The 19841-nt window shown below is 47.2% G+C and overlaps 1 protein-coding gene across 1 annotated transcript; it reads left to right on the top strand.

The window, feature by feature from the left end:
* Window positions 1-3786: 3786 nt before the first annotated feature.
* LOC122376581 (BTB/POZ domain-containing adapter for CUL3-mediated RhoA degradation protein 3-like) lies at window positions 3787-19762 on the top strand. The gene is made up of 5 exons (XM_043356467.1): window positions 3787-4156; window positions 7349-7492; window positions 10986-11157; window positions 11589-11787; window positions 18861-19762. Exons 1-5 carry the CDS (start codon window positions 3991-3993, stop codon window positions 19116-19118), a joined length of 939 nt encoding a protein of 312 aa, XP_043212402.1. The 5' UTR covers window positions 3787-3990; the 3' UTR covers window positions 19119-19762.
* Window positions 19763-19841: the final 79 nt, after the last annotated feature.

Raw genomic sequence — 19841 nt, 5'->3', positions numbered from 1 at the left:
CGCGGAAAAACGAGCGTGTGCGCCGTTACGAGACGCAGAGATTGGTACCCGATTTTAAGGTCCTAGGTCAACCGGTGACCTCTGAGGTCAGGTCAAGTGCCCCAGGGTACGGCTCAGTTTTGGTGAATAACTTCGCAAAAAACGGCCGCAGAGCCGCGATTTTGGCAGCATCGTGTTCGCCTCGCTCAGGCGCGTCGAATGATATACTTTTTTTCAGGGTCAGGTCAACTTAGGGTGTTGACCTCAGGTCAAGGTCAGGTCAGCACCCCAGGTCACGAAGTTGGTCGAAAGAGGTCATGTCGCATATCATTCGATTCGGCAGGTCTTCCTGAGTCCATTGGTGGCTTTCCCGACTCGCTATCTCAATTTGATCTTGTTAGTGTCTTGACGAAAAACTGATATGACCTTGATGACGTCATAAATGACGTCACGCAAGGTCAACATTGCAAAAGTGACGCATCTAACCTTGCAAGGAGTGCATCAAATCCCTGACCTCATATGGCCTTTAGGAAAAATCCGAGATATACAAGTTGTGAGACTCATAATGGATACTAGATCCTGCAAGTTTCATGTCCCTGTGACATCACCTCTGGCAGTGAGGGCGTTGCGAAGTTGCGACATCTGAAGACCGTGCAGAGGTTCACTTATGACGTCATAGGTCAGTGACCTGACCTGACCAGAAAATCATGCGGTTGGTGTCAAAAGATCCGGCTTGAATCAAGGTCAGGTATATGTTGTTTTAAAGTCATTTTTTCCCAGGAAATTAGTTATGTATAGTCAGGGTGTCGATTTTTCAAAATGGTTGGGGGTGCTCAACCCCTGCACCGGGTGAAAGATTGCAGCTTTGCCATGGGGCACAACCGTACAAGGCATGGTTGGGTATCACCATAAGGTACTGATTAGTGATGTCAATTACGGAAAATCGGAATACCGATACCAAACCAAATACCAACCAAAACCGCGGGGAAATACCGAAACCAAACCAATTTGGAATCATGATGAAAATACCAACTTTTTACCAATTTTTTAGCCTCTTATACATTAGTGAGGGCTCATGATACCAACAAAATACCGATTACACTAGGATTGAAATACCAAATACCAAATTGGTATCGGTTTGGTATCGGTATACCAAAAAGTTGGCATCCGATTGACATCTCTAGTACTGATAATCCCGGGATTTCCACTAATATTTCCCAAAGGTTAAACGTTCTTCAAAATCATTCTGCTCCCAGCTAACAGGAAACGTTAGTACAACGTTGTCACAACGTCGTGTTTCGGTAAGTTGCGAAATTACGTTTTAATTACGTTGTAGCAACGTTCTGAACGTTGTGAAGCCATGGTTTGGTCCGAAAGTTGTGGTAAAACGTTGTGACAACGTTTTATTGGTACGTTGCAGCAACCGCACACTTGCAACATTATATTTTGATAATGCATGGTGACTTATATGGCCATATAATGCATTTCCTTTGACTTTCAATGCGCATTTTCAGTTTTCATCGTTAAATTGGACATGTTTTAACACTAGGACTGTTCACGTTGTCAGCTGGTGCGCCAACACGTTGTTAAAACGGGTTTTCACAACCTTGACATTATAGGTACTGAATAATTAGCGGTGTTTTATACAAGTAAATTCTGATACCTTTCTCTCTCTATCTCTCCCTAATAATATATATATATATATATAATATATATATATATATATATATATATATATATATATAATATATATATATATATATTATATATATATATATATATATATATATATATATATATATATATATATATATATATATATATATATATATATATATATATATATATATATATATATATTATATATATATATATATTATATATATATAGATATATATATATATTAGGGAGAGATAGAGAGAGAAAGGTATCAGAATTTACTTGTATAAAACACCGCTAATTTTCAGTACCTATAATGTCAAGGTTGTGAAAACCCGTTTTAACAACGTGTTGGCGCACCAGCTGACAACGTGAACAGTCCTAGTGTTAAAACATGTCCAATTTAACGATGAAAACTGAAAATGCGCATGAAAGTCAAAGGAAATGCATTATATGGCCATATAAGTCACCATGCATTATCAATATAATGTTGCAAGTGTGCGGTTGCTGCAACGTACCAATAAAACGTTGTCACAACGTTTTACCACAACTTTCGGACCAAACCATGGCTTCACAACGTTCAGAACGTTGCTACAACGTAATTAAAACGTAATTTCGCAACTTACCGAAACACGACGTTGTGACAACGTTGTACTAACGTTTCCTGTTAGCTGGGAGCAGAATGATTTTGAAGAACGTTTAACCTTTGGGAATATTAGTGGAATCCCGGGATTATCAGTACTAGAGATGTCAATCGGATGCCAACTTTTTGGTATACCGATACCAAACCGATACCAATTTGGTATTTGGTATTTCAATCCTAGTGTAATCGGTATTTTGTTGGTATCATGAGCCCTCACTAATGTATAAGAGGCTAAAAAATTGGTAAAAAGTTGGTATTTTCATCATGATTCCAAATTGGTTTGGTTTCGGTATTTCCCCGCGGTTTTGGTTGGTATTTGGTTTGGTATCGGTATTCCGATTTTCCGTAATTGACATCACTAATCAGTACCTTATGGTGATACCCAACCATGCCTTGTACGGTTGTGCCCATGGCAAAGCTGCAATCTTTCACCCGGTGCAGGGGTTGAGCACCCCAACCATTTGAAAAATCGACACCCCTGACTATACATAACTAATTTCCTGGGAAAAAATGACTTTAAAACAACATATACCTGACCTTGATTCAAGCCGGATCTTTTGACACCAACCGCATGATTTTCTGGTCAGGTCAGGTCACTGGACTATGACGTCATAAGTGAAACCTCTGCACGGTCTTCAGATGTCGCAACTTCGCACGCCCTCACTGCCAGAGGTGATGCCAGGACATGAAACTTGCAGGATCTAGTATCCATTATGAGTCTCACAACTGTATATCTCGGATTTTTCCTAAAGGCCTATGAGGTCAGGGATTTGATGCACTCCTTGCAAGGTTAGATGCGTCACTTTTGCAATGTTGACCTTGCGTGACGTCATTTATGACGTCATCAAGGTCATATCAGTTTTTCGTCAAGACACTAACAAGAAATTGAGATAGCGAGTCGGGAAAGCCACCAATGGACTCAGGAAGACCTGCCGAATCGAATGATATGCGACATGACCTCTTTCGACCAACTTCGTGACCTGGGGGTGCTGACCTGACCTTGACCTGAGGTCAACACCCTAAGTTGACTGACCCTGAAAAAAAGTATATCATTCGACGCGCCTGAGCGAGGCGAACACGATGCTGCCAAAATCGCGGCTCTGCGGCCGTTTTTTGCGAAGTTATTCACCAAAACTGAGCCGTACCCTGGGGCACTTGACCTGACCTCAGAGGTCACCGGTTGACCTAGGACCTTAAAATCGGGTACCAATCTCTGCGTCTCGTAACGGCGCACACGCTCGTTTTTCCGCGACGCGCTAGCACCACCAGGGGCGAAACGGCGAGGGGGTCGTACCCAAGGTCGTACCCCCCCCCCCCCTCGGCCGGCGCGTATGTAAACCAATAGGTCCGGCGAGGGTTATACCAATTATGGAAGTTTTTGTCGATTTTTTAGATTTCAAAAATTAAATATTTTTATTATTTTTTTGAAAATGCCAACCTTTTCAAAACAACAATGCAGTGTTTCCGAACATGAAGTACGAATTTATTTAACTCTTGATGCTCTTGTGTATTGATTTGCTGAAAGCCTAGGGCGGTGGATGAATCAGAGTATCTGACATCTGTATTGATCGCTGCGTGTGGTGTGGATCAGTGGAGACTAGTCGTTCACTATTTTATGCCGCGTTATAGGTGTTTAGATGTAGCTGCTTAGACTTCAATATCGCTGGAAATTAATTATCTACGTCGTTTTGTGTTTCGTGTCATCAAATATGTCTGGGGACCAAAGGACTATGATCAAAGGTAGTCCCTCCCAATATGTGAAGCTCAATGTTGGAGGGACGTTATATTACGCAACCATAGCAACTCTTACAAAATATGATAACATGTTGAAGGCAATGTTTAGTGGAAGAATGGAGGTTCTTACAGATTCAGAAGGTTGGTATTTTCTTCGCTATCTGTAGACATGTAGGTACGGCCCTTCAGCAAAAGAGTGGGTGGTTAGCCTATGTGCTTTTGGTTTAATAACTTTGAATGACAGAGACACACCTGTAATATGACTCAATAGAACTGAGAAGGGTTCGTGCACACACTTCGGCAATGGTTTTCAACAGCCATTAGATGTATTCGTCAACGTAGATCGATTAGTATGATGTCTGCAACCAACCATGTAATACCTGGAGGGCCGTACCTAGGTAGGTACCTACCTACATTGTCTTATTTCCCCTAAGTTGTAACATTCTAGACCTTTCATATGCCCCAGACTGCAGAACATGGCAATCTTGCAAAGTCTTGTAGGCATGGGATGCAGAGACATTTGGACAATGCAGTGGGGTTCCTACGCAATTGGCTCTGTGGTGAATCTGCTCTGAGGACCAGTTCAGGCCTGAGCTGTGGTCAGGGAGCACATACCATTGAAAATTTTTGCACCACTTATGCACAGTTGGGGTCCATCGGTTGCAAAGCTCCGCCCTTCGGTGTATGATGTCACACATGTCATGTGACGTAGGCTTGTGCAAACTCAGTTTTGCACAAGGACAAAATAGCTGCAGGAGGCGAAAGTGGTGCAGATTTAAGTTAACCTTCCTGTATTGCTTATTGTAAGTGGTTAGTATGTTGTTTTTTTGGCATTATTCTCTTTCTTTTCAATGACACATTGCTATTAACCACATTTGAACACATTTTAATCAATTGTTGAACAAAAACCATCAGTTAATTCGCACCACGGTTCGCTGCGCGTCAAATAATGCCGACATGGCCCTCGGCTTTGCGGGCCGGCAGAGAGAGGGCGGAGCGAGACGGCTGAAATCATCGCATGCAATGACTTCATACTGCAAAATAGTTTGCTGGGACACCAACGTGGCTGGCAGAATATTCTGTTGGGTGTGATGACATCACACGTCTGGTGAGCTTTTTTTCATAAATTTAGTCCGAACCTTTTGATAAGAAGGATTCACAAGGAAAGAGCCACCGCTGAGCGAAGCTTGTTGCGGTGACCCTGCCCTCTACCTACCCTCGATTGTGCAATTCCAGTTCTATGGCAGAATTTAGGGTCCAAAGTTTAACGTGCGCTCATAGCCGCCCACGGCCGGTCCCCTCACTGACTTCGCCTGGCTACGGCCTGCCACCAACCACAACCATACCTGTCAGGAGGCCCATAGATGTCAAGCGTCTGTCGCGCTTCGAAGTTCGAAAGGAACACGTGCTCTCACCACGCGGAGTCCAATGGTCTACCAACTGAGCTACGGGATCGCAAGAAAGAAATGACCTTGCAGACTTCTGATGCAGAATATTTTGTGAAACATGGCCAGCAATATGTGGTAATCGCCTACCATCAATGCCAAACGATTTCATACAAAAGACACTAGAAAACAACATATTACTGTGTTTCTTACATATTCTGTAGGGTAGTTACCAATCCATGCTATTACAGCTTCCAATACATCCATGTAAGAAAGAAATGCGCCACAATTCAATCTCTCGTTGAGAAGCAAAACAATTTAGGCATCATTTAGTAGCTTAAGACAATCGGCATCATGAAAATCTGTCATGCTATTCTGCCGTGACATCATGTTGGAAGCTTGGCCCCTTGCTCTGCCCCTGATGCCTACTGCGCATGCGTCATGGAATGATATTTCAAAATATCTTGCGCTGGCCGCTGAAACAGCAGCACCAATTTATTTTGCCCCCCCCTCCCCCTTAACCCAAAATGTCTGACGACGCCTATGAGTTGGGCACAGGATTAACCCGGCAGGCGGTGGGCCTCCCGGCCACCTTCCGCGCGGTGGGGGGGCATTTTTGGCCCCCCCCCCGTATCTCCGAAACTACTGGACGGATCCGTAAAATTTAAACGGTGTTCGATGGCCCTGTCAAATTTGTCGATGGTTGCCAAATTTCATTGACCTTGGGGTCACCGATGACGTCACAGGTCAGGTCAAAGATAAACCCCGCGTTCGATATCTCTCAGACGACAAAGATTCTACGCAATCCGGCCAATCCCGTTCGAGGTCAGCGGGGGCTCGGCTACAGTACTGGAACGTGATTGGCCGAACGACATAGAATCTTCATCGTCTGAGAGACATCGAACGCGGGGAAAATGTTTCACCGTTCACGGGTCTTCTAGGTAATACGCTATAACACCGAGGAAAACGCATTTTGTCGAAAATCAGCGATAGGGCGTCAGTTGCCTAGCACATATGTTGCTATTAGAGGTCACTGACAATACCAGGTCACCAAGGGTCAGCACATGAACCCAACCTTACTGAGGTTATGCGATGCATGTTTTATGGCCAATTTTTCATTTCCACCTCAATGATGTTGGTTTTAAGACCATCAGGTACGGTTTAGGTCACCTTCTGGATGGAGGTCAGGTCAAGGTCAGGTAAAAAGGTCCAATTTCAAAGTTGATATTTATGCATAAAATGGGCATTGATTTGATGCAGCTTGTCACGGGGAGTCTAAAAGTGGTCGTTGTTTTGCGCTACGTGGTCTAGAATTGCTAAAAATTGAGTTTGAAAATTTGACGTCATCAATTTGAACAGTTCAAAAAAAGACGTATCGATCTCAAATTGGTATGTGGATAAAAGGCAGTAAGGACTATCACACATTCCGTATTTTTTCGAAATTCGATTTTTTGTGGATTTTTCAGCTAGGTATTAAATTCAAAAAATCTATTTATTTGATTTTTGTGGGTCAAAATCCAAAATGTAAAAATCCGAGATGGCAGTTTTGTAGCCCTATTAATTTTGCACTGTTTATGTCTGAAACATTTTTCTGTATCTCCAAAGCTGTAGGCTAATGACGTCACTCCGACGTCATTAGCGGCCAACCTATCATAGCCTTTGGATTTTTTGTCACAATCTGCAATAGCTATTCACGAGAGGGTACTGAAAGTTTGGTGACGATCGGCGCAGTGGTTCTGGAGATATATCGAAAAAAGACTAAAGGGGAGGGCAAAAAAATGTCCCCCACCCACCGTCTGGAGTGGAAGGCTAATGAATGGAAGGGGCTCCAGACTGGCCCCCTCATGCAGATTCCCCTCCCCCCACCCCTCATACCCATGCCGATGGAGCCCCTACCCAAAAATGGCATGACATATGTCTGATGACTCTTGTTTGCTGTCATTGACAGGCTGGATTCTGGTTGACCGTTGTGGCAAGCATTTTGGCACAGTGCTCAACTACCTGAGGGACGGCACTGTGACTTTGCCGGACACTGCCCGCGAGCTGGCCGAACTATACACGGAGGCCAAGTACTACTGCATACAGGAGCTCGGTACGTCAACAACACGCTCCAAAATAAACGTTACAGGACACATTATCCTGTAATAGTCTTTGATACAGTGAAGCATGCTAATTAGGTATTTTAGAATCGCTTTGTTTCATTGAGTCTTATCAAATGAACTTGCTATTAACGCCTGGTTAGCCTGACAATATATTTTCAGATAAATGCCATGTTCTGAACACACAGGCTCAGGTTTGATATCAGTCAGACGTAGTCTGTGTTGTCATATTAAACCCGCGCCCCGTTAAGGTCTGGCAGCCCCCAGGTCCTGTTGGGGGGGGGGGGGCAAAGGCCCACGTCGTATTCCCGGAACCAATAGTCAGATCAGAAAAATTTGGATAACATTCGAAAGATGTTATCGAGGCGCATGATGTCATGCTGTCTCTGGTCTTGCATTTGTGTTCTTCCATACGTCTTGCATTTGCTGCATACATACCTCAACCTATATTTTATATCAATATTGCCAGAACATAGGAATATGAATATTGCTTAAAGGGACCCTTCCACCTTCAAAAAAGTTTATGAATTGGCATGAAAGTGATGTCGCTCGGTTCAGAAAGAGCGGAAACGAATATCTACCAAATTTCACCGAAAAATATTCACCGGTTTTCAAGATATTAGACTTTTACTTTTGTTTACTTTTTGGGATCTCCGCTGTTCCTAGCGACTTTATTTGGAAGCAATAGTTTGGCAGCTGAAAGTGCGGCACTTGTTGCGCGCAAAGCAGCATATACCACCGCGTGCTACAAAACGTTTTAGTCAAACATTTAAAAATCGTTAGATATCTGCGCTGACGTCACACATTTAGAGGGGTATTCCTATGCATTAGCCCCTCTGAATCAAAATGCTGCAATTTTGAAATTCAATATTTCCGATTTAAGGCATTTATCGATGTTGTGAGTGCCGAAACCGGTAATTGTGAGCCAGGGACCTCATTTTGGCTATCTCAACTCAAATCTAATGTTAAGGTGGGAGGGTCCCTTTAACATTGTGTATACCTATATTTAAGTGAGTGCTTATTCAGACAGAAGTATTTTATGACCTAGCAAGAAGTTGCCAAACACATTGATGCCTTGCAGAACAGTAGGTATGACATATTTCAGCGAAAAAGTCGTGAGGATGTCTTTTCCCCAATTTTGAGGATGCCATCTTTTTCATTAGGGGATGATTTTCCCGCACTATTGCCAATTTGGCCACACTGTCTTCGTCCATTCCCCAGTTCAGTTGGTTCCGTGACTTTCAAATTATAGCAGGCCCTTCCTCGGTCAAGCTTGATGGATCCACCGTCACATTGCGCGGTAACCCGCGCCCCACTGAGCCCCCCCCCCCCGTTTCATAGCCCTTCTCCCGTTTAACCTTGTGTCAAAATATCAACTTCGTAGCTACCATAGATCGGCCGGAAATGACGTCATGTTCGGCCGATTTCGACGCGAAACATTGAACCACGGCAATCGCTCCCAAGAGCTCAGTTTTTAAGCTAGATCCAATTTCTTTCCATGAAAGAACTCAGAATAGACTCCTCTATCAAACTGCTATCTCGGATTTTTAAAATTTTGAAAATATATGATAAAATTTAAAATTTATATTTTTATATTTTTACAAAAACTTTTTGACTTACCGAAGAAAAAACGGAATGTGTGATAGAACACATGCTTATGACTTACTGTAGCAAGTTTTAGCTAAATATCTTCAAAAATGGCCAAGTTATACGCATTATAGCAAACAATTCATAATTATAAATTTTTGAAATCAATTTTTCAGTACGTTTTCATCAATATAAATAGCACCATCGTGTTCCTGAGCTCCAACTTCATCCAATAGACACCTTTTTTGTTGAAAAATTTTAACTTAAAAATTTGACCTTTTTTGACCTGAAAGTGACCTGACCTAAGCTAAATTCAACTTAAACTGACCTCTAATGACACAAATGACATCAAATTCGAAATCTATGGCCTAAATGGACCATAAAACATGTGTCACGTGACCGACGCATGATATAATATTTCCGTGACCTGTGATGACCTGACTGTCGCCACGATATCCTCTGGTTTACATGCACGGACGACACTTGTGTTTTGTGACTGGCTGAGGGGGATTAGGGGGTCGGAAATTGGGACAGGATTGGTGAGAAGGGCGACAGTCGCTGCCTGATCAATGCTCCTCAGTGGCGAGGGCGCCGTGAGCAGACGGATCTACCGATACTTCGACGCCTCGATAGCGAGGTTGGCCGAAGCCGACTGGCTGCACCCCTTGTATGGAAAGAGGCCCCTTTCCCCGGTCTCGATGGCGAAACACGGGAAAAGAGTTAAGCCCTCGGTTTTCGCTGGCGACACACCGGTGGCCGCCCATTCGCACACCCCAACGAGGTGAGAAGAGCCGAGGTCCCCGGAAGTAGGACGGGACGGGTCACAGTCCACGCGTTTGTGGCCTGCCGTCAGTCCTCGCACTTCCGTCACTTCCGTCTCTCACTTCTCTCACAGCCACTGAGTTCAACCACTGGATATTTATTGTCACTTCTCACAATTCACTCCAGAATCCAGCTTCGCTCCCCACGGCCACCCCCACCAGACCGGGTTACACGCACACACAGACTAAACCCGCCTACGCCTCACCCGCCCGAGATCAGCTTGCTGTTTGTCGCTCTCTCTCTCTCTCTCTCTCTCTCTCTCTCCTCTCTCTCTCTCTCTCTCTCTCTCTCTCTCTCTCTCTCTCTCTCTCTCTCTCTCTCTCTCTCTCTCACTCACTCACTCACTCACTCACTCACTCACTCACTCACTCACTCACTCACTCACTCACTCACTCACTCACTCACTCACTCACTCACTCACTCACTCACTCACTCACTCACTCACTCACTTACTCACGAGTAGGTATATCAATACATAGCGGAAGAAGACGGTACGGGGAGACCTAGAATAAGCGCCGGTAGGCGCTACGGAGTGACCTAGTCCTCAATATAATCTGAATAAAATGACAAAATAGCAAAAATTCGGGTATAATCGATCACATATCTTTGTCAGCCGATCTTGAATATACCCGAATTTTTGCTATTTTGTCATTTTATTCAGATTATATTGAGTATTCGGTCAATTAAATATGCTCATAACCTGTACTTCGATAACAATGCAATACTAAGCATCGCCGGACCGAAGGTTTGAAAGAAAGGAAAAAGAACTTAGAAATTAAAGTATGTAAATATATACAAAGAAACGTCCGCACGCACGCCGGCAACATTGACAACACAAACGCCGCGGAAAAAAAAAAACAATGAAAAACGCCCGCCTTGTCTCCGCACGCCCGTAAACAACCTGTTCTTCGATTATGGAATATTTAGTTCTTAATTACGCATTGTTATGCTTTTTTCTTCTTCTGAAAACCCCTTACCGGGCACCGAATGCAATAAGTCGACTGAAGTGGGTTCTGGCCGGGCTCTGCGCGCGCTGCCTGTCGGTCACTGGGTGTCCCGTGCCGCCCTCTGCTGCAGGCGAGGCGTGCGACAGCGCACTGAAGAAGCTCACCGACCGAGACGTGCAGCCCATCTGTCGGATCCCGCTCATCACCAGCTCGCGCGAGGAGCACCAGCTCATCAGCCAGAGCACCAAGCCCGTGGTCAAGCTGCTCATCAACCGGCACAACAACAAGTACTCGTACACCAGGTGGGTGCGGTGCGCGGTCCGCCGCCCAGCGCCGCGGCTGGCCGCTGCAGAGTCGGGTTGGACCTACACTCGACTCCAGACAGCGATCGGCGGTCGGCAGTAGCGAGCGCCTGTTGAACCGCTCTGCGCGTGACTTGCCGTCGCCGCGTCACGGACCTGCACTCCGTCTGACCGGCCCTCAGCCCTGTGTCCCGCCGCGCCCTCTGGCCGACCGGCCCCGTGTCCCGCCGCGCCCCTCTGACCAACCGGCCCCGTGTCCCGCCGCGCCCCTCTGACCGACCGGCCCCGTGTCCCGCCGCGCCCCTCTGACCGACCGGCCCCGTGTCCCGCCGCGCCTGCCGCGCGCCTTTGACCGGCCCCGTGTCCCGCCGCGCCCCTTTGACCGGCCCCGTGTCCCGCCGCGCCCCTTTGACCGGCCCCGTGTCCTACAGCGCGTCCGACGACAACATGCTGAAGAACCTGGAGATGTTCGACAAGCTGAGCCTTCGCTTCAGCCATCGCGTGCTCTTCATCAAGGACGTGACGGCCACCAACGAGATCTGCATGTGGACCTTCTACGGCCGCGGTCAGAAGGTGGCCGAGGTCTGCTGCACCTCCATCGTGTACGCCACCGACAAGAAGCACACCAAGGTATGGAGCGGAGCGGGCCGCCGCGGCCGCACAGTGGAGCCGCGCAGTCTTCACCCGCCGCCGTCTGGCACTCCTCACAGTCCTCACAGTCGCCGTGCACTGGCCCTCATTTACTGGTCCTCACAGTCCTCATTGACTGGTCGTCCAGTGCCTATGTCATCAGCCGGACAGTTATTGGCCGTCTATTGTAGCTTTAGATCAGGTGCTTCAGTCAAATATCTGCCACCCGTGCTCGTGCTGCACTATGCAAAGCTGACAGCCCCGCCGACCGGCGACAGAGCTGTCCATTGCTGTCGAGCTGTACAGGGTGTCCGGAAATTATTTGCCCCTCCATCAAATCGCCGCCATAATAAATAAACAAAGAGCCGCCGGGTCATGGTTTTACCCCCGGGTCATTTATCGATTTATCCCCTGTCCTGCCCTACCCATTCCCTCATCCGCTTTGGCATTCCATAGATCAAGATGTCCAGAGTATCCACGCTGATGTTCAGTCACACCTTTTACAGATTATGATGTTATGCCACACCTTTCTAAAGTCCGTTTTCTATGGGAGCTGGTTCAATCTTGCTGAACTCCTCCTTCATGATTCCCCATAGGTTTTCGATTGGGATTAGGACAGAGGATTCGATTTGACTTTCTACTTCATTCCAGTCTTCACCATAACTTCAGAACGCTCTGTCAAAGAATTCCTTTCGTTAAAGTAGATACCACGTTCAGGTGCGAGTTACGCCTATCAAACACTGGCCCCTGGCGCCTCGCAAGTGTCAAGCTCAGGTGACCGACTTAGGTCGTGTGACTAACGGACAGCTGTGGATAGCCTGAGGCACGGTCTTAGCAAATTTTCAACAGTTCTTAAAGCGCACGGTGGGATTATAGCTGAATGATCAAGGGGCAAATAATTTCTGGACACCGTGTACGCTGGCGCCAGGTACCGCCCGCTAAGTGCACAGAGAAGAGAGTCGTTATGCTGGCTCCCAGACGGCCGGACTCACCAGGACTCGGCTAACCAGGCATTGTGGACTCGGCTCACCGGGACCGGCGGACTCGCCAGGACTCGGCTCACCGGGACCGGCGGACTCGCCAGGACTCGGCTCGGGCGCCCGCGAGTGCGACGAGTCAGTAGTAGGGTTGTGATTTATAGCAGCCCTATTACTCGCTCATCTGGCCCGCGGGCGGCCCCACTCAGCGAGACTGGCTTCTGACACAGACTCAGCGAGACTGGCCTCTGACAGACGGTCCCACTCAGCGAGACTGGCCTCTGATACAGACGGTCCCACTCAGCGAGACTGGCCTCTGACAGACGGTCCGGGCGGCCATGGCTGCCGTGTATCCGGCAGGGTTGTACAGAGTGGAAAGCAATTACGAGAACATGTACTTTCTTACAATGCTGCCCGTCCGTGGATATTTGTATGAACGCCGGCTGTCATGGAACTGATTGGTCGTGTTTGTTGTCGCCTTATCTACCAAAAGTGATTTGACTTTGGACGATGACCTGAAAGGACGTCTCGATTTTGAATGGTACACATGTCGTACGCTGCGCAAGACCAAAATCGGCAAATACTAAAGAGCACGATATGGAGTTGCCAGAGAAAGCGTTGGAGATGGTTTTGGCTGGGCTGGAGCGGAAGGGAATGGCAACGGTCTCAGCAGCAGCAGCCTTACTCAGTTATGCATTTGGTTAAAGCATAATACGACTTGAGAGGATTTAACCCGCGCCGGGCTGTGGGGGGGGGGGGGGAGTTTAGACATCCCTATCGCGGTCTTTCGGAGATAAGTCGTTTTGAGCACACCTGTTCATGCATCTTTTCCGCACATGTTGTGAAAGTTTCAGACCCAGGTCGCTCAAGGTCAGGTCACCAGCTCACGTCAAGTAACATTACCTCAGAAAAGGTTAGAATGCTTGTCATAGCTACACCGACTGAACGATCGCCTTGAAAATTTCAGCGATTCATAAAAGTAACAGTATGTATGAAATGCGTCTCGGAATTTTGATATCGGTGACCTAGGGTCAGGTCAATTTTGCGCCTTCTCCATTATAAATCAATGAGAGAAAATTTAACGGCATCTCTTTTGGACCAACGCCATTCTAGACATTCTCAAACATGGTGATACATGTAAACATAACACCTAATAGCCAATAGGAAAAAAATAGCGCCCGTCACTCCTCCTTATGTTCCCGAGGTCATATCTGACCATAAAATGTCCCAAATACTTTGTTTGGCAATAGTTTTTGACAAACAGATGCTAGAGCGATGAAAACACCTTAAATTTGTTCAGGTCGACGATACGGATCGACTGATATGCAACATTAACATTTCCGGTCAGGTCATGACTTTGATGTTAGGTTAAGTTTTGAAAATGCTCATTTTTAGATTACAGCTTATTCGACGCGTCTTGACGGGGGAAACACGATGCGGGCAAAATCAATGTTGTGTTTTTCCTGAGTCAATAGTATTACATATTTTTTGTAAAAATTGTTATTTTTCCAGCTTTAACCCTCTGGAGGCTAAACCGTTGGTCCTAGGTCAAATGGTCACATCTAAAGAACTTGATCAGAAAGCCCTAAAAGGGCTATCGAATGCGCTTTTCCGTGGCGTCTTAGCTCTATCAGTTCCCGAGTTACGCGCCGGTTTTTTTATGAAAAACGTTTAAATCGGTAACATTTTACCTTTGATGACCTCTGGTGACCTTACCTTTGACCCGCCGTAAAAAATGACCGAAGAATGATTTTTGACGCTCGATTTCGATTGCCGCTTGTTTACCGCATGTCGCTATACGTGGCCCAGGAGCGAAGTTAGACGGGATGGGGTGAGACTAAATGCTTACTTCGAAATCTAAGCTGCGTTGCGGCATTGACGGTCATGTGCGATGTGTATGCCGCATGATTAGTAAGCGGCGACCACTAAATTAAAAACTCAATAGCTTTGACCTGTTTTCAATGGATAACACTGCATACCAAAAATGTCCATCGCTCTCGTCATAGGATATTTAGATTTAAATAACTAACTTATCTACATCATTGTTTTGAACCAAATTAATACTTTCAACTTGACCCTCGCCCGTATTGGTGTTTTTCCAGCCGCGAACGTATAAGGTATAAGCCGAACGTATAAGCCGCGAACAGCCCCTTGACGTTTCGCTCCTGATCAAGCTAGAGCTTCGCGGAAAAAACGAGCGTGTTGCCCGTGACAAGAGGAAGCCGATGATACCCAATTTTAAGGTCCTAGGTCATCGGTTGACCTTCCAGGTCAGGTAAATGACCCAAAAGGCGGGAAAATTGGGACCTGTTAGAACGTCGTAGTGTGGCTGCTATTGGGTTTTTCGGGGTGCTGATCACGAATATCATGCTAGTTTTGATCACAGATGATGTCTTCATTCATTTAGGCCAGGTCGGGTTAGGTCAGGTCAGGTCAACCAGTAGAGGTCCTGCCGGGTATTTGTAGTAGGTGTCAACCGCCTCTGACAGCCTCGTAACATGTTACGAAGGCACCAAAACTACTTTGTAAACGTTCATGTGGCTGCTTAATTCGAATTCAGCTCGAAAAAAAAACTGGCCTAGAAACATGTCAAACTCGAAAAAGTGAACCGAGGTCACCAAAGGTCAATGACCTGACCTGACCTTCAGGTGACCTTGACACCCACCCTAATGCATGGGGGCAACATCATATCACATGTTTGAACGCTTGAAAGTTGAAACCACGAAAAGACTGCAAACGCGCTGCTAATGCGAGCCGACATACGCTGAATCGCGGTTCCGGCCAAACATGGTCTCGAAAAGTAGGTCACAGGTCAAAGGTTATTTGCGTCAGGGTCATGAAATTTTGAGGGTAGGTGTAAAATTGATCAACGCGAGAGTACTAAAAGTTACGTCGTGATCGGCCGCTTTTTACGCGAGTTATTTGCGAAAAACCGAGGGGAGTCCGTTCGACCCCCCCCCCCCCCCTAAAGGGCGAGGGTTAACTCACAGTCCGAACTCCGAACAAGTTCGGTCTTGTTTGTGAATTTGTCGGAGCATCACCTAAATCTAGTAGAGATGATGGAGGGAAACTAGGCTTTTAAGGAGGGAAGGGAGTCTGTGACGGTCAGGGGCACTACAAGCTGGTGATAGGGCTGACATGCCATGTTTTGATAGCATGACTGAAACAGACTTTTTGGGTAGCCAGGAAATCGCATGCGAGAGCCTGTTGAAATTCTTACATCGGCCTTTATATGCACCAATCGTATATGTACAGGTGCGGGATTTGGCATACGATTTCCAGACAATCGGAAGTATACTGTTTGGAGCCAACGAAGGAAGGAATGAGTGAGTACTAAGTTGAAAGCATTAATTTGGTTCAAAATGATGATGCAGATAAATTAGTTATTGAAATCTAAATATCTTATGACGAGAGCGATTGACATTTTTGGTATGCAGTGTTATTCATTGAAAACAGGTTGGAGCGTTTAAGCCTTTAATTTAGTGGTCGCCGCTTACTAATCATGCGGCATACACGCCGCACATAACCGCCAATGCCGCAACACAGCTTAGATTTCGAAGTAAGCATTTAGTCTCACCCGACGGGGTGTTCCACCCTCCCGGGCCCGGCGCGGTTCGCTTCGAGCACCGGCCCGGCGCCGGTTAAAAAGCTGCCTCTGTCTGCCGCAGCAAACCCTCGGCGAACAGGGTTCACCGGGACCGGGTCACCGACTGGCTGGGCGCCAAGTCGGTGACAAAACGGCGGCAGTCGACCCAAAACCAGCTAAATGGCTTACTGCGGCCGGGTACCCGATGTAACATCTCACGAATCGCACATATATCAATTCAAATTCGAAAATTTAACTGTACAAACCCTCGATATGACCAACATTCACGAAATAGCAGTAGGATTGCCGCATGAAGTTTTCCAAAGAGCGCCAAACCTGGACATAGGAGGACCGGCAGCTGGTGTTGTGGTTGGGTGAGACATCTTTTGTGCTGTTTCTTCCGTCAAAACGGCATAACAACTGCGTGGAGGCTGCTGATGCATCCGATGTCCCGCCCGTCTCAGCCGTCCACCATCCGGCAAAGGTGCACACCAAGGGCTTATCAGCGCCCGGCTGCTGAGTCAAAATTGTACATAGCGCGACAAAAGGTAACCAACAATAAAGGGTGCAACCAGTGGAGCATCATTGCAGACGAGTCTCTCTAGTCTCTAGTCTAGTCCACCGATGGGGAAAACCGGCCAGATGATTAATGTCATTTTTGTGCCCGACGCAAAGAAAATCTTCTTCATGATTGCTGAAGTCCTTCCTCACACCGCCAAAGGACGAAAGACTGGTGCTGTGGGAACCTGTCCTTCTGAGCATACAATGTCGTATCTGGGAATAGCCCAGAGCTTAATTCGATCAAAAATATATGGATGATTCGTCAGGATAACGTCAGAGATCTGCTAGGAGCCACCAGCACCGCTTGCCTCACCAGACAGCTCGAGAAGGCGTGGGCTAAGCTTTCATCAGCATTGCTTTAGATCCTGATGTCAATTGTGCTGGAACACTTAATCAGTGTATCGCACACAGATGAGGCATAGGCGGCGAAACAGGGGGAGGGGGGGGGGGGCACCGGGACACCGTGCCACCGTGCCCCCCTTTGATTTTGGCATTTTAACATTAGCCCTATGGGCGTTGCATGGAAAGAATGGGACCAAAAGTCGGCAGTGCCCTCCCCCCCCCCTCCCTTGAAGGTGTTCCGCCGCCACTGAGATGAGGATATAGTAAACGATGAAGTTGTCATGTCACCATCGTTTTTTTATTGTTACGAGAACAGTGTATTCGCGTAATTTCTTTCCACACTTTGTACGACTATACAAGTCAAATCATGAGTCGATTTGAGAATCATTCATTTTACTTTGAGTCATGAGTCGGATCGAATCAAATGCTTTGAAAGCTGAATGAGTCATAAGTCGATTTGATTCACATAGGGGAGAACGGGGCACAGTGGCCACCCGGGGCACAGCGGCCACCCCGTATTTGAAGCTTTCAGTTTCACAACTGATGTCAACACCAGTTATTGGTTGCCAATTATAGTTCGCTTCATGGTCGTTCGGATAAGCTGTGGTTTCCGGCCCATCGCCACTGTTCTGTGATACACGGAAAAGTATTTCTTCCCTGGTGTCTTTCTATTTTTACTATTTTTAAATGTTATTTTATTCCACAACCGTGTGGAATTTTATTTAAGCGATCTCGTTCATGCATTGTTTGGTTATCGTACCTATCTTCTACCAATTTTAATGCTTTATGCCCCCTCTAATAGCTGAGCTGAAATATTTTTGTCTCGGACGGTATGCGCGGGCCAAAGTGGACGGGGCAAAGTGGCCAGCCCACAGTTGGCCATAAGTTGTTTCCATCTGGACAAAAAACGTTATTAATATTTAAATCTATCGTCATGCGTTTATTTCGGCAATTTTTCGGTTACATCAGTTAAAAAAAATGCACTGTTTTTTTTTTCTAATATGCCCTTGCATTGTTTAACTAAGATGGGAGGATGACAAAATAAACATCCATCCTCGTTTAAATCAAGCTTCAACAAGTCTAGTCGTGTATGAGGCAACTATCCTATTGCTCATGTCGGGGCAAATAAATCGCTGGTGTCCACTTTGCCCCGCGGGGTGGAGCAAAGTGGCCAAAATGCATAGGTGTAAAGTATTGCCAATATCTCCTAAACGTGAACGCCTTTAGAAATAAAAAGAAGTTAAAATGAAAGGCAATTTAATGAAGAATCTTCCCAAGTTTGAAAATGAAGCGTCGGCTTAGAAACAGACATTAGGGTGGCCGCTTTGCCCCGGTCTCCCCTATGTACACGTATAAGCAGTTTGAGTCCAAGGTTAAATCGACTCAAGAAAACTCCATTCATATGTTGAATCGACTGGAGCTAACTTGTCATGTGAACCCAATGACCCTTCTGACCCAGTGACCCGACACTGACACTGACCCGTCTGACACTGTGACAATGTGACCCGTCTGACACTGTGACACTGTGACAATGTGACACTGTGACACTGTGACCCTGTGACACTGTGACCCGTCTGACCCAGTGACCCGTCTGACCGTGCGCGCAGGTGGAGTGCCACGAGGCGCGCATCTACGAGGAGACGCTGAACATTATGCTGTACGAGGCGTGCGACTCGCCGGACGCCGAGCTGATGCAGGCCACCGCGCGCCGGCCGGCAGCCGCCTTCGGCTGCACCAGCGACGACGACGAGCCGGCAGCCGCCGCCGCCGGCGCGCGCTCCAAGCACGGACTGGACCGGCTGCGCTCCAACAAGCAGGCGGCGCACGCGCACGCGGTGCCGCCGCCGCCGGCGCCGCCGCTGTGAGCGGCCGCCGCCCCCAGTGGAGCGAGCGGCGGCGCGGCGCGCAGCCGAGCCGACCCCTGTCAGCAGATCCGTCGGCACGAGTCCACCCACTCGGTGACTGCCGAGAGACGCACGGCACCCACACTTCAGCCGAGCGCCACGGCTGCGGCTCAGCGTACTTGTAGAATTTGTGGATAGGTATGCTTTGCCTGTATCGTTACGTATATACTGTGTCAAACATATATTTTCATCGCCATGTTGCAGTTATTGGCGGAGCAATTTGATATCCGAATGCATCATGCAATTATGAATGGTAGAGCGGGTTGTTTTGAAGCCAGTTTGTATGCCTCTTCTTGTCCATAAACGCGTCTATTGTAATCTCATTTTGTAAGCCGAGCGTTGTGCATCATAGCGCTGTCTCCACCTGCGTGCTGTTGTGCCGCCGCGGACCGGTCGGCGCCGCTCGGCCGCTGCGCCCGAGCTCCGCTATAGGCGCCCGCGCTAGTGCGCGTGTCTGAGCCGGCGCAGTCCAGTGTCGGGGCCGGCTCGGTCCAGTGTCGCGGCCGGCCGGCCCTAGGGAGCCAATGAGACAGAGGCTGTGACGGCGGGGCTCCCAGCGCCTCTGCCAACGCCCAACAGATTCATAATATATGCAGTGAGACACACTGGCCTGTTGCCTGCTCATCACATTTGGAAGGGCGCGGCAGCTCAGAGATTCAGCGCAGTGCGTCCAGCAAGAACGTC

Source organism: Amphibalanus amphitrite, unplaced genomic scaffold (genome assembly GCF_019059575.1).
Source record: "Amphibalanus amphitrite isolate SeventyFive unplaced genomic scaffold, NRLGWU_Aamphi_draft 002201F_arrow, whole genome shotgun sequence".
Taxonomy (NCBI): Eukaryota; Metazoa; Arthropoda; class Thecostraca; order Balanomorpha; family Balanidae; genus Amphibalanus; species Amphibalanus amphitrite.
This window is presented reverse-complemented; position numbering and strand designations above follow the sequence as displayed.

Excerpts from the sequence above, each read along its gene's own strand:
- LOC122376581 (XM_043356467.1), top strand. The coding sequence starts at position 3,991 with ATGTCTGGGGACCAAAGGACTATGATCAAAGGTAGTCCCTCCCAATAT. Across the intron at positions 11,158-11,588 it reads AACAAGTACTCGTACACCAG|CGCGTCCGACGACAACATGC; the intron begins GTGGGTGCGGTG and ends CGTGTCCTACAG. Across the intron at positions 11,788-18,860 it reads CCGACAAGAAGCACACCAAG|GTGGAGTGCCACGAGGCGCG; the intron begins GTATGGAGCGGA and ends CCGTGCGCGCAG.